The sequence below is a fragment of the Syngnathus floridae genome, chromosome 15 (assembly GCF_059516105.1).
Source record: "Syngnathus floridae isolate MCC-2025c chromosome 15, RoL_Sflo_1.0, whole genome shotgun sequence".
NCBI classification, from domain to species: Eukaryota; Metazoa; Chordata; class Actinopteri; order Syngnathiformes; family Syngnathidae; genus Syngnathus; species Syngnathus floridae.
In genome coordinates this window covers 6839608-6857302 of record NC_142427.1, presented here as the reverse complement: position 1 = coordinate 6857302, position 17695 = coordinate 6839608, and the positions used below count along the sequence as shown (strand labels likewise).

Below are 17695 nucleotides of genomic sequence, written 5' to 3'. Positions count from 1 at the left end.
CTCCCGCTTCCAACCATTTTTTTTCTCTGAGTGCTTGGCCTGCGAGTGCGAGGGCGGCGGAGGCGGCGGCGTCTCGGGAGGGCCTCTGCTGTCAGCTGATGAGGAGCTGAGCCGAGTGCTCGGGTGGCGTTTGGGTTTGACTGGCGGGCATCGGCCCCCGTGCTGCGATTGGGTGTCGGAGTAATCACCGTTCTCGAGACTTGCATCCCCGGCGCCGACCGCGTGGCAGGACTGCGAGCGCGGCGCCATGGCTGAGGCACACGAGTGAGGGGAAAGGTCCTGGGAGGCCGGCATGGTCATGAAGCCCATCCGGAAGTGGCGACGGAACGACGCCAAGTCTCGGACTTTGCCGACAGTCGCCGAGGGGTCGTTTTGAGACGAACTGCAGTTTTGTAAAAAAAAAGGGAAGGGGGTGGGGGGGGGGGGGAAAGCATGAACAAATCAACAAAACATTCTTTTCCTTCACGTTGTTTTATTGACTCCCCCGTCTTTCTGCTCTTCAAAACAACAGCTCTGCCTGCGGGGCTTTTCAGTACAAAACGGGAGACCCTAGAGTCATCTCCATCTTTCACACTTATGTCTTTTCCCATCTCGCGCTCTCTACATTTACTCTGCTCTCAAATGCACTTAATTAGGAAATCAATTCCCCTGTCAAAACAGACTGACGGAATTCACGCACTGTCCTTTATACTCTCAACCCACATCTGTTTTCCGCTCTCAGCCATCACCATGGAAACCATTGTTGCGCGTTTGATGGTTTCTCTCTGAAATTGCAGAATCATTACCGCCACAAGCTCCCAAAACAATAAATAAAAGTGAAGGACATCAGACAAAACGTGCAATGGCTGCTGCTTTTTTGTTTTTGACTGACAGCACTGTCTGACTTTTTACTCGCGCATCATTGTGGATTGGGCCGAGACAACCGCATGCGGTTTTATTCAATTATCTTGACACTTTATTCTTTCCTACATTTCCGTGTAAATTGACTCCCGATGAGGGAAGAACAGACTAATTGCATGGCAACAATATATCCCACTTACTCCTTTGGAAATGTACCATGAAAGGTATAGAGTTCCTAAAATAATCTAAAATCCATTTTGATCACATTTCGACAGGTGGGGCACATCTGGATGTCCACATCTGTGCCAGCAGTATCACTGTTACTATATATACTGCATGGATACGGGTCACGGTGATGCAGTGAAAGACAGAGGAAGACAACTGGAGCTGACAATTAGCGCTCAGCATCGTCGCCGCATTCCAGTCACGGAGAACACAACTCCTCTTTTGCCATCGTGATACAGCCACCATATATGCCTTTGGATTTCTCTGTACTTCCACATACTTGCGGCTCCTCACATTGGACACCGAGAGCCTACTACTACGCCAAATTTAGACCAGAAGAGCAGCTGAGCCATTCCTTCAGGCACTGTCGAGTGCATTTTTTTCCCTCCCCCTAGAAGAAGCTTACAACATCCCGGAACCAAAACCCTCTGTTTTTTTTCTCTCCAGCAAATCATGCTGAATTTCTTTAGGCAGTGTCACAAGAATTCATTCTTCCTACCGCTGTGATTAAAGTTAAAGACTGACTTTGTGGGCACTAAAGATTTTCAATGCTCCAGTCAGAAACTAGACCTAAACCCAGTTGGAGCGATCAAAAAATGGTCCTCCAAATCTGACATATTTAAATAAATAAATGTGTCTCCATCACTCAGGAAATTTAAATAGTATTTTCTTTCAAACGTTGCAATAACATGGAAAGCCTTTGGTGGCTGTTGTGAACGCAACCTGTAGCGAGTTAAAGCTTGTTCATTCAGAACGCATTTATTACTCGGGAGCTATTTAACAAGGCAGCAATAACATGATTTCATCAAAGGGCAAATTATATGATGTGTGCTCTTCTTATCACAAAGACATCTTCATCCCGAGCCATTAATCATAAACATTTAATGCGCAAATGCTTTATCCGGATTCTAAATTAATATTCCCACATAAATGTCCCATTAGACTCAGTGTGCAAATAAAAAGCCTCAATGAAATATGCAAATGTTGTAACCTTTGACCCAGTCACGTGGCAAGAAACACGTGTACAGTCAAAACACGATGAGGTCATCGCCCGCTCATTACGACTACGCTGACGAAGATGTTGCCGGGGGAAATACAGCCTAGCTCATCGTGCCCCGAGCAACCCCCCCCACACACCCCTCCCCTTTCTAATCTACCTTTCTGGGCCAATATTCACGAGTGAATCGTCTTCAAACAAATGACTGAGTGCAAATGTTCTCTTGGAGATGAAAACACGCAACAAAGTGTCAGAGCAATCCGTCAACGTCTAGTGGAAAGTTTTAGGTTAAGGTTGGGTGCTGACATTGAATGTGCGAGCGTCCTCATTGTGACAGACCTCAGCGACACATCTGACACAACACATGACACTTTAATTGATGGCCTTAAGTTATGGCTTGTATCCTGTGTGGCAGAACACTTGATTCATTTTCTGTCACCGGAGAGACTGAAAGCGCATAATGCTTCTGCTCTGTATCTTTAATGTTGGTGACAACATGGTTAGTCGTGATTTCTTGCACAGCGGCACCCTTGTCAGGTGAAATGAAGATGCTAAATTGAAAGCTGCAATAACTGAGGCGGTAAGATCACATATGACAATTTCAGAATTGGAAAGAAGAAAAAAATATTAAGAAAATCTAAAATAATAGTGTATGTGGTCTGGGGCAAATCTTGTCTCCAAATAATATTTTGCAAATTTTTTTAAAAGATGTACTGAAACGTCAGCTTTTAAAGCTTGATCGTTAAAGAAAGAAAATAAACACTGCCACAGGGAGAGGGGAAAAAAACTTTCCTAACTCACCCACTTACAATTCTTTATCTTCACAGCCGTCTCCGCTTCATAAATGGGATTCCTCTCCCGAGGCGTTCCAGATCTCAAACTGTCTACCTTCGCCCTCTACATATCGACTTATTTGTGCCTCCTTCACTCCCACTGGCACCGCAGTCTGCAATGTTTTGCCCGAGTTTCATCCTCATGTCCCTGCACCACTTCATCTCCGACCTGGTCCGATTTGACCTCAACGGCCGTCATGTCCCCCTCTCACCTTTACTGCTGCGGCTTTGTGCATCTGGGCTTTCATCTCTCATCACGTCGTCATTTCCAACATAACTGTCCCGCAGGAAGCACGACACATCACTAGTCAACGAGTTAAACGATGTGTCTGTGTGCCATAAACACAGCCTCCAACAATGAACAGAAACACACTTGCTAGCAACGTGACTCACGTCTCCCTCACAAGCTTGCACACACTGTTCAAAAGCTGCATTGTCGCCAATAACGTGTGACTCAAAGTGTGACGGCGACGCCGTGCTGTCACCTGATTCAAAGTGTGCGTGAACTTACTTTGACCTAATTAGCGCTCTTTAATGCCTGCATGTGTAACAAAGCCCCTGTCAACACACATTTGAATAAATCACATCCTGGTCAACTACCTCTCTGAAACACTGCCTTTGTTTCTCAAGATGGAGAGCAGCGCGGTGCGATAGAGGTGAGCAAGTCTGCCTCTGAGTTCTCAGGTTCAGGTCCGGAATTGAGATTCAAACCCGGAACTTTAGAAGTGTGAGGCAGATAGGATAACCACTAGGGGTCCCAGCTCAGGAATTGTATTTACCTAGAAAAATATTTGTTTTTGTGGCTTTTGAAGCATGAATTTTGCAGTGTGTATGTTTTTTGGGCCCCCTGAGATATCCTTGCCCTCCCCCCAAAAAATTCACCAGTGTCCATAGAAAATAACTCATTCACTGCCAGGCCGGTTAAAATGGATCGTTGATGTCTATAGCCGCCAATGGTGGTGAATGAGTTAACTAAAGACAGCTCCTATGCAAATGTTGAACCATAATAACTTTATCAGCTGTGCTCGGAATAAAGATGTGGGAATCCGACTCTTTGAAGCTGACAAAGAGGCTTATCCCCCCCCCCCACCCCCACTGAACCGAACCCTGATGTAATCCTACAAATTCAGCGTCGGTATGCCGCTCCGCTCACCTTTTCTTGCTTCCATCTTGGTCCCTCTGCCTCCAATCCAAACGGCTCTTCCGATACAGCAGATTCATGTCGCCGCGGGGTCGTTCCACCTCGCAGCCAATCACAGCGCAGTGCAGCCGCTTACTTCGCCTCTCTATGTCACGCAGGAAATGCTCGACTGCCACATCCTGGGCAGAGCCAGAGCTCATGGTACACAAGGAGGCCCGAGATGACGACACGTGTTGTTGTCACAAGGCGCACCTGAATAAAAACAAAATAATGGGTGTCATTTAAAAAGTCAAGGAAGAATTTTGACACATGCTAAATCTACACATCAAATCAAAATGCCAATTTTAAAATCTATCATATTACTCCAAGTGACAGTTCTCAAAAGTAGACGCACTATACAATACGGGAAGAGAATCGTAGCTGGCGTTTTGTTTACCTCCGCCTCTTGTATATCACATGGAAACTATTTATACTTTCATTACCAAGTTATGAATATTTGAGTAAGCATGATAACTCAGCTGCAGCGCGTCTCTGGCTGCGGGCCCTGGGATGGCCTAGCTGAGGCTGTCTGCCAAGCAGACAGTAATGCGGATTGTCATATGTGGCGCATGCACAGCTTCCTCCTCACGCTCGCCCTATGAGTAGTCAGCCTTGTTGTGGGGCAGATAACGGGAGGGCCCGCTCGTGTTTCCACGCCGCTGTATGGGAATGCATCATGCAACTGGCTAAGAAAAGCACAGCTGTCAGCTGATGCATGTTTGTTTTGTCCTCACAAATGGAAACTTGAAGGATTTCACTGCCCCTGGCTTTTTAGAGCGCCACATATTCATCAGTCACTTTGTGTGAGATGTATTATCTGTAAAAACAATCTCTAAATATTTTTTTAAAGTCTCTACTTTCCCTTGCAGCGTCGCTGTGCACGGTTCTTTTGATAAAAATAAAAAAAAGAAATAAAAGACAAGTTAAGTGGTTCGTAAATCACTTTTGAGCATTTACAATGTGGCGATTCTTTTGCGTGCGACTCCACTATGAATGCAAGCAGCATGAAATAAAGTCTAAACTATTCATCATCTTTACATTTTTTCTGCTATGACAAATGCCGTTGTGTGACGGATCCATTTGCGAGCGACTTTGAAGCAATTTCTATCTTGGGCAATGTGAGCTCATAAGAATTTTATAGAAAACATTACAAAAGCCGGTCATTCGTAATAAAGTGCTTCTGACTACAAGGTAACCGCTGGAAACATGCGAAGACTGGGAACGATGTAATAATAAATTGTGGGGATTTCGCGTTAAAACCAGTGATAAGAAAATGAAGCTTCAAGATGATTCATGAAGCAGTCGTGGTGTTTATCGGGCCCTGAAGCCCGCCGAGTTTTGTTGCGACGTGTAATTCTTTTTGTCAAGGCCCAGTGTGGCACACAGCGTGTCAGCGCGACGTCTGCTATTCTTGTATCCCCCTGCCCTGACCACAACCCCGCCGCCATGCTTGCTGACTCAATGTTAATTAGGTTAGGGAACTGCAAGTGAAGCTTGGTCTTTTGTTAAAGGGGGCTTTGATTTGAGTTTCTGGGATCACGGCAGCTGAGCGGGCGGCTCTGCAATTGTGGTTGTTAAATGCTGCCAGTTGGTGTGCAATTAGCTCAACCAAAGAATCAGGAGGAAAATCTCCTTAAATTAAACAAAATAAAGATGAGGGTCTAACGAAAGCATTACAGTATGTGGACTATACTGTACATGAATCAATAGCTTTGGTTATTTTATCGTTATTTTTTCAGGTCATCTGCAGGGTCAGGAGATGCTTGAATTCCTCTGATTAGAACCAGAAGGCAGATGGCACCATGATTCATAGAAGTGGAGCTGCATGCAATTCAGCAAACAACTCATTCATGCACATAAGCAATCAGATCACACACACACACGCGTGCGCATGCTCACACACAAATCACAAATATTTGCCAAGCGCACATGCACACGGGGCGATATAGCTGCCTTGAAGAGGACTAGAGTAGAAGAATTGAAAGGAAAGACATTTGGACAATTGTTGAGGAGCCTGTGAGAATATTCGAGTGATTTGTTAACTATTGACCTGGATCTTGACATTGTTCTGAAGCTCATAAAACAAAATATTAACCCGCAGTACACCATAAGGCGTTTATTGTGTTTTACATTACGCGTCGATGTAAAAAGACAAGTAATGTAGATGCTTAAATTTTTTTCACAGCCAATGAAGTGATGGCAGCTGAATGTAAAATTAACAAGGGAAGAAGATTTGGAAATGTAAAACATTGTTTATAGGACAATTCATTTGTTCGTTTGTCTAGAGGGAAGCTTTACAGCAATCGCTCTCATCTTGGTGTCGTGCAACCTCACACCTCAGCCGGTGGGCCGGCGCAAGAGGTGGTCTGCAGTGGAGCCACGCCACACTGCAAACTGCAAAGGCGGGGAGCATATGTCTATGCAAATCCTAAATGAAATTTCTCTGAGATGTGCGATACCTTTGTGCTCCCCCCCGAGCTCCTTTTATTACTGAACGCTTACTTCCTCCGAGGCTGGGAAATAACATTCATGGCTTTTATTGCATTCAAATGTTTATTACTTTTGCAAGGCTTCGCCAAGTGATTTAATGTACATGTTCAATTGCGGTCGAAAATAATTAGCAAATAACTGTGATTAAACTACTGGTTGTCTTTTCGAAGTTTATTGAGGATGTAGCTTGAGACTCTTATGACTGTATGTCCTCGCATAATGGCGGGGCGTTTACTTAATGAACGGAGTAGCAAGCATCAATTAGGTGTGAGACATTTATTAGAAGGGCGGCAAATGTAAAAATTGATTGCTAAAATAATCTCTGCTACGATTTCTTGTTACTAAAAGCCTTTAGTAGCGCCACTCACACTTGATTTCTGTTCAACCCACGAGATGGTACAGATTGTCTTGCGTGCCGATAATTATTAATTACCTTTGTCAAATAAAAGGGAAATATACTCATATCATACTGTACTTGACATTTATTTCGGTCAAGCTTCACATCGCAACCTCACTGCCAAATTCGCCCAACCCAGACACAACGCCGATGCTCAGTCTGGAGTTTGATTCGAAAGGGAGGGAGGGAGAGCCACAGAGAGGATGCAGCAGCATTCAGGAGAAGACTCAGCGGCTTAAAACCCACAGCCAAAAAGAGGGAGCAAAGCCGCGGGGAAGGGATGGGAGGGGTGGAAAAATGAGGGGAAACCAATAAACAAGGAACCACTGGGGTAAAATACAGGCTAAACAATGCAGATCAGGTTCAAAATGACTAGACAGACGGCAGACAATATTGAGAGGGAATAAAAAAAAAAAAAGAGGAATAAGCAAATGAGAAAAAAAGAGCGACTGGTCTACCAGAATGGGGGAGGGAGGTGCAATCAAGCCTCTCACACTAGTCGCTGTGTGTGGTCTCTTAGCAACACTGTCAGCCATGCATCTCCTTCCCAGCCACTGAATATGCACAAAGCGGGACGACATCCTCGTCATACATTACGACGTGAAAACTTCCCCTGCCTTATTTGCATTAGAACATCCTCAGTACAAAAAAAAAAACCTGCAAGGGAAACGGAGATACACTTCAATCCAGAGATAGCATCTGTAACCCATAGCAACCACTACCTCACTGTTAATGACTACTCAGCTATGCTGTCGGCGCAGCACCTGTACATGAGGTATGTTCAAAAGTGACATTCAAAAATGGCTGTATGTCATGTTACCTTCACTGCCCCGATGCGAAACATTTCCACACCTGTAACTGCGCTGATAGTAAGATTTTATCGTCTTTTCAAGATATATTCCTTGATGTGTGTGCCGGCTACGCTAATGTCCCCTGGAGATCACACGTCTTGAGATGGCTCCTCTCAAGAAAAGTGTTTTCAAGTAATCTGGCCCACATTGCTTCATAAAAAAGAAAACTGACAGCCTGGTGTGTTGGAATAAAAAGAAAAGCAGCTGCAAAATGTGAATGGGCAGATTTTTCCTGATGCAATCGGCTAGCGGGAGCTTCTGGAGCAATGAGGAACGCTCTGATGAAAACCAACCAATAAACTCAAAAGCACCACAAACCACTGTCATTATATTCGGTATGTTTAGCTTCAGAATTATCAACCTCTTCTGGTCACAGTATATAAATGAAATTGTGAAAAATTGCCCTGACGAACCAATAAAAAAGCCCTTCAAAGGTCCTTTTTGCTTGCGTAACAATTTCTTTACAAAACTCGATGAATGGTATAGAATTTGGAGTTGAATGGAAAATTGACACCTGGTTTTGACCTTCATTCAGACTCGGCTATAAATATACTTCAAGTATCAGTCAGGCACAAAGCATTACATTCACAACTCAATGCAGTTGACACTTGAGCTCGTAAAGTTACAAAAGAATGTTTCAAAATCCACCATGTTGTATAAAAATTGAATGCATGTCTTTTTTTTCCTACGCAATTGTCACATGAATGTCAAAATCTCTCTACACTAATTAAACAATTCCGCCGCGTTTACTTTTAGCGCTTCTGCTCATCAAATCATCCATGATCCATCTGTTAATTGGGAGGGGATACAAGCGTAACACCGAAGGCTTTCTGCGTCACGTTATAATAGCAAGCTGGATTCTCTATCCCTCTAATTGTACAAACTAAAAGGGCAATAAATATTTCATGGGCTGCAAAAAGAAGAAATTAGACAAAAAGCTTTTTTTGCCGTAGCTAAACAGTCCACATTAGCCCCTCCCGATCTTACCCCTGGGCTATCGGGATGCTGACGTAAACTGCGAGAATGTTTCTATCAGTTCAGTACTTTATGAATCATTGAAGTGTTTTCATCTAAACAAATGCACGTTATGGCTTGGAAGCCGCCAGCTAACAAAGCGTCATGGAGGTGGAAATAAAGTAGCATTTTTAAAACACGCGCCACGCGCTCCATATTTACTTTCTGTGTCGCACGAGGAAATGTTGTTAAAATGTCACATCGTATCACAGAGAAGGCAAAGCAGCTTGAGCTTGGGCAGACCTTGCCATGAGACAGGCGGCGGGCGATCAGGGAGAGGCTGAGTTAAGAAAAGAGGCCGATGAATTTAAAAGAAAAGACGTTTTAGGGGTCTAACAATATGTTTGTGTCGATTCTTCTGTCAAGGTTTCACAAACTGCTTCGCTCACTCTTATTTTACATTGCTCGGAATCCGATTTTGATCCTAACAGCCGCAGTTTAAATTCCAGCATCTCGCCTGATGATTCGACAATATCCTCACACCACCTGCCAGCCCCAATCTCATTTAAAATGCAGCCACAATTAAGAAAATCCCAACAGCCCAAAGCAAAACAACGATCAGCTGAGCATCGCTGCAAACGTCTCAGCACGGCGGCTTTGGTTCGTCTTCATTCATCCCGTTCATCGTGCTTGGCGTCACGCTGCGATTCGGAATACATTCCCATACTTCACTGGAAAGCAACAAACATGTTTCAATATGTCATGTTTATCTTTGTAAAAAATGTATACGGTGTGATTTAGGCACTTGATAGAGAATAGAGCATCACAGCTTTTCACATTTATAAGATGCAACTGGGGCTCCTCCGAAAAACAAACTTGTCAGCATTATATCATCGTGCCCTTAAATAAACATGAACACGTCCCTGAACAACATCATCATCACTCCGAGCTTCTAACACAAGACTAACTTTTAAGTCAAATCCAGATGACTTTTTGGTGTTGATTAGTGTCGGTGTGATTAGCTCAGCAAGTCTGTTCTCAATTCTCAAGCTCAAAAATCCTCCTCAAAAATATATGAGTGAGAGGATAATCTTGGAGGAAGCCAACATGCTAAATTGGAAACAAGAAGAACGAAACCGCAAGTATTTCAACCCAGGCTGGATTGTGTAGGAAAGTATTCAAAATAATAACAATCCATAAATCCAAAGACAGAGTGCGACCAACATTCTAGATAGCTCCGAATAAATCAGGCATTAAATAAAGGCACACATCGAGCTAATGCGTCTTTAAAACACTCGAGTCATAAACCTTGCGCTAGTCTCTTCCAACAGTGACAAGATCACAGCTTCACAATTCATTAATAGAAAAAGAAAGAAACACTCCAAATATAAAGAACACTAAACAAGATGAAAGCGAGCAGTGGCTCATAAAAGAAAAAAAAAAAAGACATCTCAATTGACTTTTATGTGCTGCATGGAGATAAATCCAGATGAAGTCAAGAGTGTTTTCTCTCTCTCGCACTTATTTCTTTTTCCCCCTAACCCATTTCCACTGGCCACTTTCTACTGACACTGGAGAATCCTGCAAAAGGCTTTCAGAGCTTCACTTTGGGGGTAAAAAAACTTCGAAGTCTATCACAGATTTAGTCAATTCACAGGAGAACGTGGCCCTAAAGCTTGCATGTACTCTGCGGTTCACGCAAAGTTGAAGCTGCGCTACTGTTTGATTTAAAGTTGGACAAAAATGTAATATTCAAAATCTTTCGCACTGATATGCTACACTGAACAAAAAGCCAACATTTTCTTTTAATAACCGTAATTATTTTGGCAAAAGACAGGTCCAAAAAATTTGAATTTTCTGTTTTTAGGTGTTATTTTGTTTTTGCCGCTCGCATAGGTGGATTTTTGCCAGTGAGTAAATGTCTTCATTACACTTTGGCATTTCTATAAAAGGAGACGCAAGATTCAAATTGAAATCTGTCTATAAATGTGTCTTGTGTCACTTTGTGTTTTTTTTACGCACTCAATATCACATTAGTAATATTCAGAGTATAGTAAACATGTCACACGAGCTCTAGTTTACAAATCGCAATCATCAAAGTGATTTTCATTTGCATAAAAAGATTGTGACTTTTACGAGGAGAAAATGCAGCCCATAAATATATTAACTCAATACCTCGGCTGTAAATACGCATATCAATAGATTACTGAAAGAAAACCATTATTAGATTTACACAATGTAATTTACCTCACATGTAAAATGGCCAGCATGTTAGGACACACATTTTTGTCATGCACATACAAAATATGACCAAAAAGGGATGAAAAGTTTCGCTTTTCTTTCTCGAGTAAACACAACCTGCGCCACTTTTTTTTTAACAAGCCCAGTTGTTCTGAGTAAAGATATTCAAACAATATTCAAACAATACATTTGGGATTTGTGGTTTGACTGTGAAGACAACAATTTTACCATAGCTGGAGGTGCAAGATATACCAAAGTACTGTGTACACAACAAAAACAAGGAATTGTGAAGCTGAGAGAAGATGGAAAATCAATCGAGTCCATAGATCACGAAAAAAAAAAAGTAGCGGTTGACAACAAAAAACATTTTACGAGCTGTAAAGAAAGACCCTAAACCAACTTCCTGACATCAGCAACACATTCCAGAAACAAAAGTGACTAATAGGATAAAGATGAACACTAAACAAAGAGTGAGAATGCTAAAGTTTGACAAAAAAGTAAATCCGATGATAAAGTCTACAACCCTCATTCAAATGCCAGATTGTTGTGGTATATATATTTTAAAAAAAAAAGACACTAAAATAAATCAATGAAAAACTCTTAATTCAATTATTTTTCAAACTCATTCACCTCTACATTAAGCAGCCCAAACAGACAACCTTCTGTTCGGAAATGCTGCCTTGAGAGGTTCCACTGGAGCTTGTCTTTTAAAATACAGACACTTGGATTCAGCTCTGTAAATCCTCAAGGACAAGAGCTTTCGATACAGCACCTCCGTTGACGCATCCACAGACTCAGTGTGGGATCACCAGACAGACTGCCCTCTGCCTCACAGCTCCAAAAGCACATGTGTGAACACAGCCATGCCCCCAGTGACCCCCCCCCCCCCACACACACACACACACTCCAAAAAATCACATTCCCTCTCTCTTCCAATAACATGATGGACAGCACCTGCACGTACACACAAACACACCCCATTTTATCTGAGCCTAATTATATTCTTAGTTTAAATTCAGCCTCAAGGTCAAAGTGAGAGTGACGGATCCAACACACCAGAGTCCTCTGCTGTCATACTCCAATGTGATTCGCTAATGCATATAACAAAAGAAATGTCTACACAGCTCAGGTAAAAAGCAGATTTATGTATTTTATGTCTTTACAACACCAAGTAGATTTGTTTTCAGGTAAGGGACTTATACTAAGCCTGGTCAACTGTCACACCCGTCTGTGTGTGTGTGTGTGTGTGTGTGTAGGGGTGGAGGCAACAGTGTTGCTGACACTCACGTGCAACCCAAAAGCACACTACAAGGCTGTATATTATTTTCACAAATATACAAAATAAATAAGCCTGCTGCAACAGTAGATTCCTGCTTATCAATCATCTGGCGTGTCTCCAAACGTTCTGTTCATTTTACACGCGCAAACATCCTTACCTGGTTACGCGCACGCGCACACACGCGCTCACAAGCACACAGCTCCATAGCCTTATCACAATCAAAGTGACTATCTGCACCCATACATAAAATAACATCCTGACACGTTTATATCATGCGTAAACATGCAGATGTTTGCCGTCGCGGGCCTTGCGGAATGAGCCGAGCGCGTGCACGCTGTCGCTCACGCGCGCAGATAGGCTGCTTGGTGTTTGATTCGCGCACGCTCGGGCATCACCGCTCAGCTGACGGAGGGAGCTTGTTTTGGGGGTGAAATATTCATAAGGGGGGTTGTCACGACTTTGCTTCTTTAAAGTGCGCGCCGCTAGGGCTACACATGCTTCATCTGTTTTTAAAAAAAAAAATTGTAGTGAAGACTATCATAATAAAGGCCTGATATTCGGCGAGGCGGGCTTCAAGGTTGAATAGCACTCGGACTAGCTCGCTGTCATGCTGATGTTTGTGCCAAAATAAGCTTAAAACGGGATAATGGTTCAAAAAGCACACATCAGGCCCCTGTCGGTGTTGCGACGCGTCCGCCGCAGCAGCCACGCGAGGCTGCGTGTGCGCATCCCATTTCCCGCCGCTGAATCGAGCGCATTTTTGACGACGACATCACGCAAGCGAGTGATTTATTGCGCAAATAAGATGCCATCATTGAAGGTGAGGACCTACCTTGGTGTTAAAGCCGATGGCTGGCACAGAAGCTGACTGCCCCAAAGCCAAGCGGCTGCCGGATGAGACAACAACAAAACCACGCCGGTTGTTGATGACACAGCTGTCCTGCTAAGGCACCGTCGAGAGGGCGTGAAAAATCCCTCCCAAGATGTGTCAACCGAGGCTGGGTTTAAAAATCGCCTTTTTAAAAGTATATCTCCCGATTGACGTCTCTCTCTTGACGTGGGAGCTCTTTCATTTTTTTAGGATAAACAGCGCGGCTCGGCGCAGCCTCCTGATTGGGAAGCATCGTGCAATTCAATGCGACGTTGGAGGGGGAGAGGTGTGGAGAGGGGGGGGTCCTGTGGTATAAAAAAACACGCGTCCTTCAGTGTTTGGGGCGAAAATGTGCAGGAAGAGGGAGGAGGATGAGTAGGGATGGAGAGAGGAAGAAATTAAAAAGACGTCAAAATTTTTTTTTTTTTTGCGTGTATGCCACTGTTCACACGTCGGGCACCCTCGCTGTGCTCCATATATTTACATCATCATCATCATCGTGCTTCATGAGAGCTTACTCGCCAGTTGTAACGCGCTTATAGCAGCCATCACTCAGCTATTAAGTAGAAAAACATTCAGTCAATTCCATGCTGATTTATGGATTGTCCTTTAGTCTGACACAACGAACAGCATTGAAGTATCGTATTGCGATTACTATCACTGTGTTTCTGTAAAGTGAAACCAAACAATCAATTTGGAGGTGTGTGAGGTAAGTGTTACGTCTGCATTAAAAAAAAAAAAGAGAAATGTGGACTGGAAACACAAGGCTGGTGCAGGGAGAACACGCCCCCACCCTCTTGAAGTCTACTAGAGAAATGCACTAAAAAAAAAAATCACAAAATTAGGTACCACTGCACAATCTAGTGCGATCTGATGAAAGAATTGTATGAAACTAGTTTTGCAAAAATATATATATATTAATGTGAAGCGCTTTTGCAAATTGCCATTTGTGAAGATGTACCTAATGTAATGGCTGCACACGAGTAATGTATTGAGTCTCACAAAGATCTTTGGACCTTCTACGCTAAGCTCAAAGTTCATAACTGTATCAAAGTAAAGCGTGAGCCCACATTGCCAGGCCATAAATTAGAAACACAAAATTCAAAACTACACTTATGGTCCTGTAAATGAACTACACTGAAGATGAAAGTTACTTCCTACAAGGCGCTGCAACACACATCCATCCTGGCTGTTCGATTATTTTGTCTTTAATTTCAGGCTAGCAAAACAAAGCAAAAAAATACCGCGCAAAGCTCAGGAAAAGGAATGATGGCTGAAAACGTCCATTATTTTGCTGGCAGATGGCAAATCCACCCAAGGCTCCTGTGAGATGTGACGTTAAAAGCTCCTTCACGCCTACCGTGCGCCCACACAGGCGTTTAGACGGCGACAAAAGCATCGACGGGATTAATAACTCAATGATGACTGCATTTCAATGAGGTTAGGCCGCTTACTTGTTCCCTAATGGGTCAGACTTCTACCGCTTTGACAGCATTTTTACTTATAATTTTATTTCAACCAATTTCAATTGAGCCCGCCCTCAACATTGCTTCCTCCACTGGTCGTATTTATAAGTGGCAAGAGTAATCTGTAACCTTTTTGTCTGAACCACTTTGAAGTTGGAAGATAACTACCAAGTGTGGAATTTAGTGACCAGGGAGCAAAATGACAAATCATGAAATGTCGACATGACTGAGGTGGAGAACAACACCAAAGTACGATTAGGAAACTTTATCTCATGCGCCGATTGCTTGTGTGACAACACCAGGAGGAGTGGATTTGTTTATCAGGAGTTTTCACGCGATCGGGTCAAAGTGCAAAGCCGCAAGTTTGTCGCTTTGCTCCCATGTACATCCTTTCAAAATGACGACAAAAGCAGTGACCAGGTAAAGACTCACGACAGTCATTTCCATTCATGTGCTTGGTTGATTTACGATTGTACGTTCGATTGACTTATGACTTAATGTGTCCTAAACTTCTTTTCCTTTTAATGTATAGCAAATTACTTTGATAGTCACACACAAGTGTTACGTAGCGTGCCACATGTGCTCTTTTATGAAATGAAAGCCACTCATCCAACTTTGATTCACCACAATAACATTTTACATTTTGAATGCACTTACCATCCGTTTGTTATATTCAGATGTTATGCAAAAGAGATTTTGACTTGAAAGTGTTTCCTGTGGTGAACTTAAAAGAGACGCTAACAGCCCACAGGTTGCCGACATGTCGACGCCGAAATCTCAAACTAAGGACTTTATAGAGGACTTAAGTGTTCTGCAATGGGTACTAACCTTTCTCTTCTTAGGTATGTTTCCCTCGTCGACACATTTTTGTTTTTGATGATGCATGCTTGCATTGCTGGTTAACTTGAGTTCACATCCTGTCTTCAGGGGTTTCTTCCATCATCTTGATGGTGGCTCTGATGTTTACATCATTGTGGCTCTTTCCCACACTGTACTTCATTTGGCTCGTGATTGACTGGCAGACGCCAGAGAAAGGTAAAAATAAAGGACTGAGTTAGATTGTATCTATAGCATATTAGCCTGAATAAAAAAATAACACACTTTACACAAACGGTATTACTAAGCCATTTTAAGTCAGATTTTGACATTTACAATTTGTAATTCTAATATTGGACATCTGTGCATGGAAAAAAAATATCAATGTGATTATAGCCCCCCCACACCCAAAAAAATATATATAATATTGTCCCTCCATATGCCTTGTGGATTGAAGTTGTTATAGATGAAAGGGGAGAGATTCATAAAAATTCAGACCGAGCTAGCGAGTTGTTAACAGGATAAAACATTAAGATTTGTAGCTCTTGTAAATTCACTGACTCGTGGATTTATAGCATTTTTCAAAAGAGCAATTCATTTGCATGGTATCTTGGGATCAACTGTATTCTTATTACAAGCCTATTTTTTTTTTCTCCTGGCAACGGGGATCTCACGGCATTCAGATGGAATTCCCGATTTATGGTTTTAAGTATGCAACAGGTTCAAGTAAAACACGTATAATAAAACATTGTCTATCAGGAGGCAGAAGAAACCCATCTGTGAGGAGGTGGAAGGTTTGGGAACACTACAGAAACTATTTTCCAATCAAGGTGAAACTTCTCTTTGCATTTTTTTTTAATGCGCATTCAACACGCAATGTTTGAGTTGACCTGGGTTCATTGTCTTGTTTAGCTCGTGAAGACGGCTGAGCTGAATCCAAACAAAAACTACATCCTCGGCTGTCATCCGCATGGTGTCATGAGCATGGGAGCCTTTGGCTGCTTCAACATAGAATGTTGCGGCTTCACCGATGCTTTTCCTGGAATGTACGTCTCCCTGGCCGTATTGGCCGGACTCTTCCGGATCCCTCTCTTGAGGGACTACCTCATGGCGGCGGGTACTTAATATCACGATTGATCGTGTCGCTCTATAAATAAAACTGAATGATGCTTATAGTCTTACTTTGTTTGAACAGGCCTGTGTCCAGTCAGCAAGCCAAGCCTTGGCTACCTTCTGTCCAAGAGTGGCACAGGAAATGCTGTGGTGATTGTGATAGGGGGCGCTGCTGAGTCCCTGGCCTCCCATCCTGGAATGCAAACAGTTCTTGTGAAGCAGAGGAAAGGCTTTGTCAGGCTTGCACTTGAGTATGGGTGAGGGAGAAAAAAAAAAAAAAGTCATGCTGGTACTCACCTTTGAGTATAATTTTTTTTTTGTATGACAATAACATACGCTCACATTCCTCAGGGCTGACTTGGTGCCTGTTTACTCCTTCGGGGAAACAGAGCTCTACCGGCAGGTTATGTTCCCAGAGGGTTCATTGGGTCGAAGGTTACAGGACCTATTCAAAAAGATCATGGGCTTCGGCCCTTGTTTGTTCATCGGTGAGCGCTGGGCATTGCTGCCCTCCAGGACTCCCATCACTACAGTGGGTGAGTGTTGATTTCCTGAAAGTGCAACTGCACTAATTCCATTTTAACCCTTACCCGTCGTTTGCAGTGGGAAGTCCCATCCATGTGCCCCAGCGCATCAAGCCAACCGAGGAGGAGGTCGATCATTATCATAAACTGTACATGGATGGCCTGTCAGATTTATTCCATGAGCACAAGGTCAGCTGTGGACTATCAGAGAGTCACAAGCTTTGTATTATTTAAAGGTTTCACTTTATAACCTGCTTCAACAGACAAGGTGACCACAAGTGTTTAAAATGAAGAAAATGTAAATGTATAATTGAACTCCGTGACATTTTTTTTTTACAACATAGGTCAAACGTGACTTTTGACCCAATGACCACTTTAAGTCAACTGTTGCTGAGTTTTAAACACTGTTCACAATGAGAAGTGCCCATCTGTAGTTCATATTTTACCCACTAGAGGGCACCCTTGAATCACCACTACAGCATTTGTAAGCAAGGTTAGGGGGTTTGCCAACCATGTCAACCATTTGAAAAGAGCGTCACAATACATTACAGTGTCTTAAATCAAAAGGTGCAACAAATCATGTTTTGACTCACTCAAAGATCTAATGATTCAGTGTTG

The 17695-nt window shown here is 42.9% G+C and overlaps 2 protein-coding genes across 16 annotated transcripts in view; one reads left to right on the top strand and one right to left on the bottom strand.

Moving 5' to 3' along the window:
• nyap1 (neuronal tyrosine phosphorylated phosphoinositide-3-kinase adaptor 1) overlaps window positions 1–17545 on the bottom strand; it is a 23625-nt gene extending 6080 nt beyond the window's left edge. For 4 of the 13 annotated variants that reach the window (XR_015862994.1, XM_088398169.1, XM_088398174.1 and 1 more), the window contains exons 1-4: window positions 16331–16569; window positions 15453–15639; window positions 4049–4288; window positions 15–382 (exon numbers count right to left, since the gene is read on the bottom strand). Coding sequence is in view for 11 of the 13 variants with exons in the window: in XM_088398169.1 (XP_088254295.1) it covers window positions 15–382; window positions 4049–4236 (556 nt within the window). In the remaining 2 variants the exon portion in view is untranslated. Of the gene's footprint in view, window positions 1–14; window positions 383–2863; window positions 3080–3107; window positions 3709–4048; window positions 4289–13119; window positions 13417–15452; window positions 15655–16330; window positions 16571–16622 lie in introns of those variants that run through there. The other 9 variants (XR_015862995.1, XM_088398176.1, XM_088398171.1 and 6 more) reach the window with 8 other exon arrangements.
• On the top strand, window positions 14421–17657 carry mogat3b (monoacylglycerol O-acyltransferase 3b). Of its 3 annotated transcripts, XM_088398197.1 has the most exons (9): window positions 14421–14598; window positions 14927–15044; window positions 15369–15466; window positions 15552–15659; window positions 16200–16270; window positions 16353–16557; window positions 16636–16810; window positions 16905–17089; window positions 17157–17657. In XM_088398197.1, the coding sequence occupies exons 2-9, from the start codon at window positions 15022–15024 to the stop codon at window positions 17309–17311; spliced, it is 1020 nt and encodes a 339-aa protein (XP_088254323.1). In that variant the 5' UTR covers window positions 14421–14598; window positions 14927–15021; the 3' UTR covers window positions 17312–17657. The 3 variants fall into 3 exon arrangements, with proteins under 3 accessions (XP_088254323.1, XP_088254324.1, XP_088254322.1); XM_088398198.1 differs by lacking the exon at window positions 14421–14598 and having other exon boundaries at window positions 14755–15035; window positions 15366–15466; XM_088398196.1 differs by lacking the exon at window positions 14421–14598 and having other exon boundaries at window positions 14756–15044.
• Window positions 17658–17695: the final 38 nt, after the last annotated feature.

Coding starts and splice junctions, on each gene's coding strand:
- mogat3b (XM_088398197.1), top strand. CDS start 15,022: ATGACGACAAAAGCAGTGACCAG. Junction 16,558..16,635: donor GGACTACCTCATGGCGGCGG/GTACTTAATATC, acceptor TTGTTTGAACAG/GCCTGTGTCCAGTCAGCAAG. Junction 16,811..16,904: donor AGGCTTGCACTTGAGTATGG/GTGAGGGAGAAA, acceptor CACATTCCTCAG/GGCTGACTTGGTGCCTGTTT.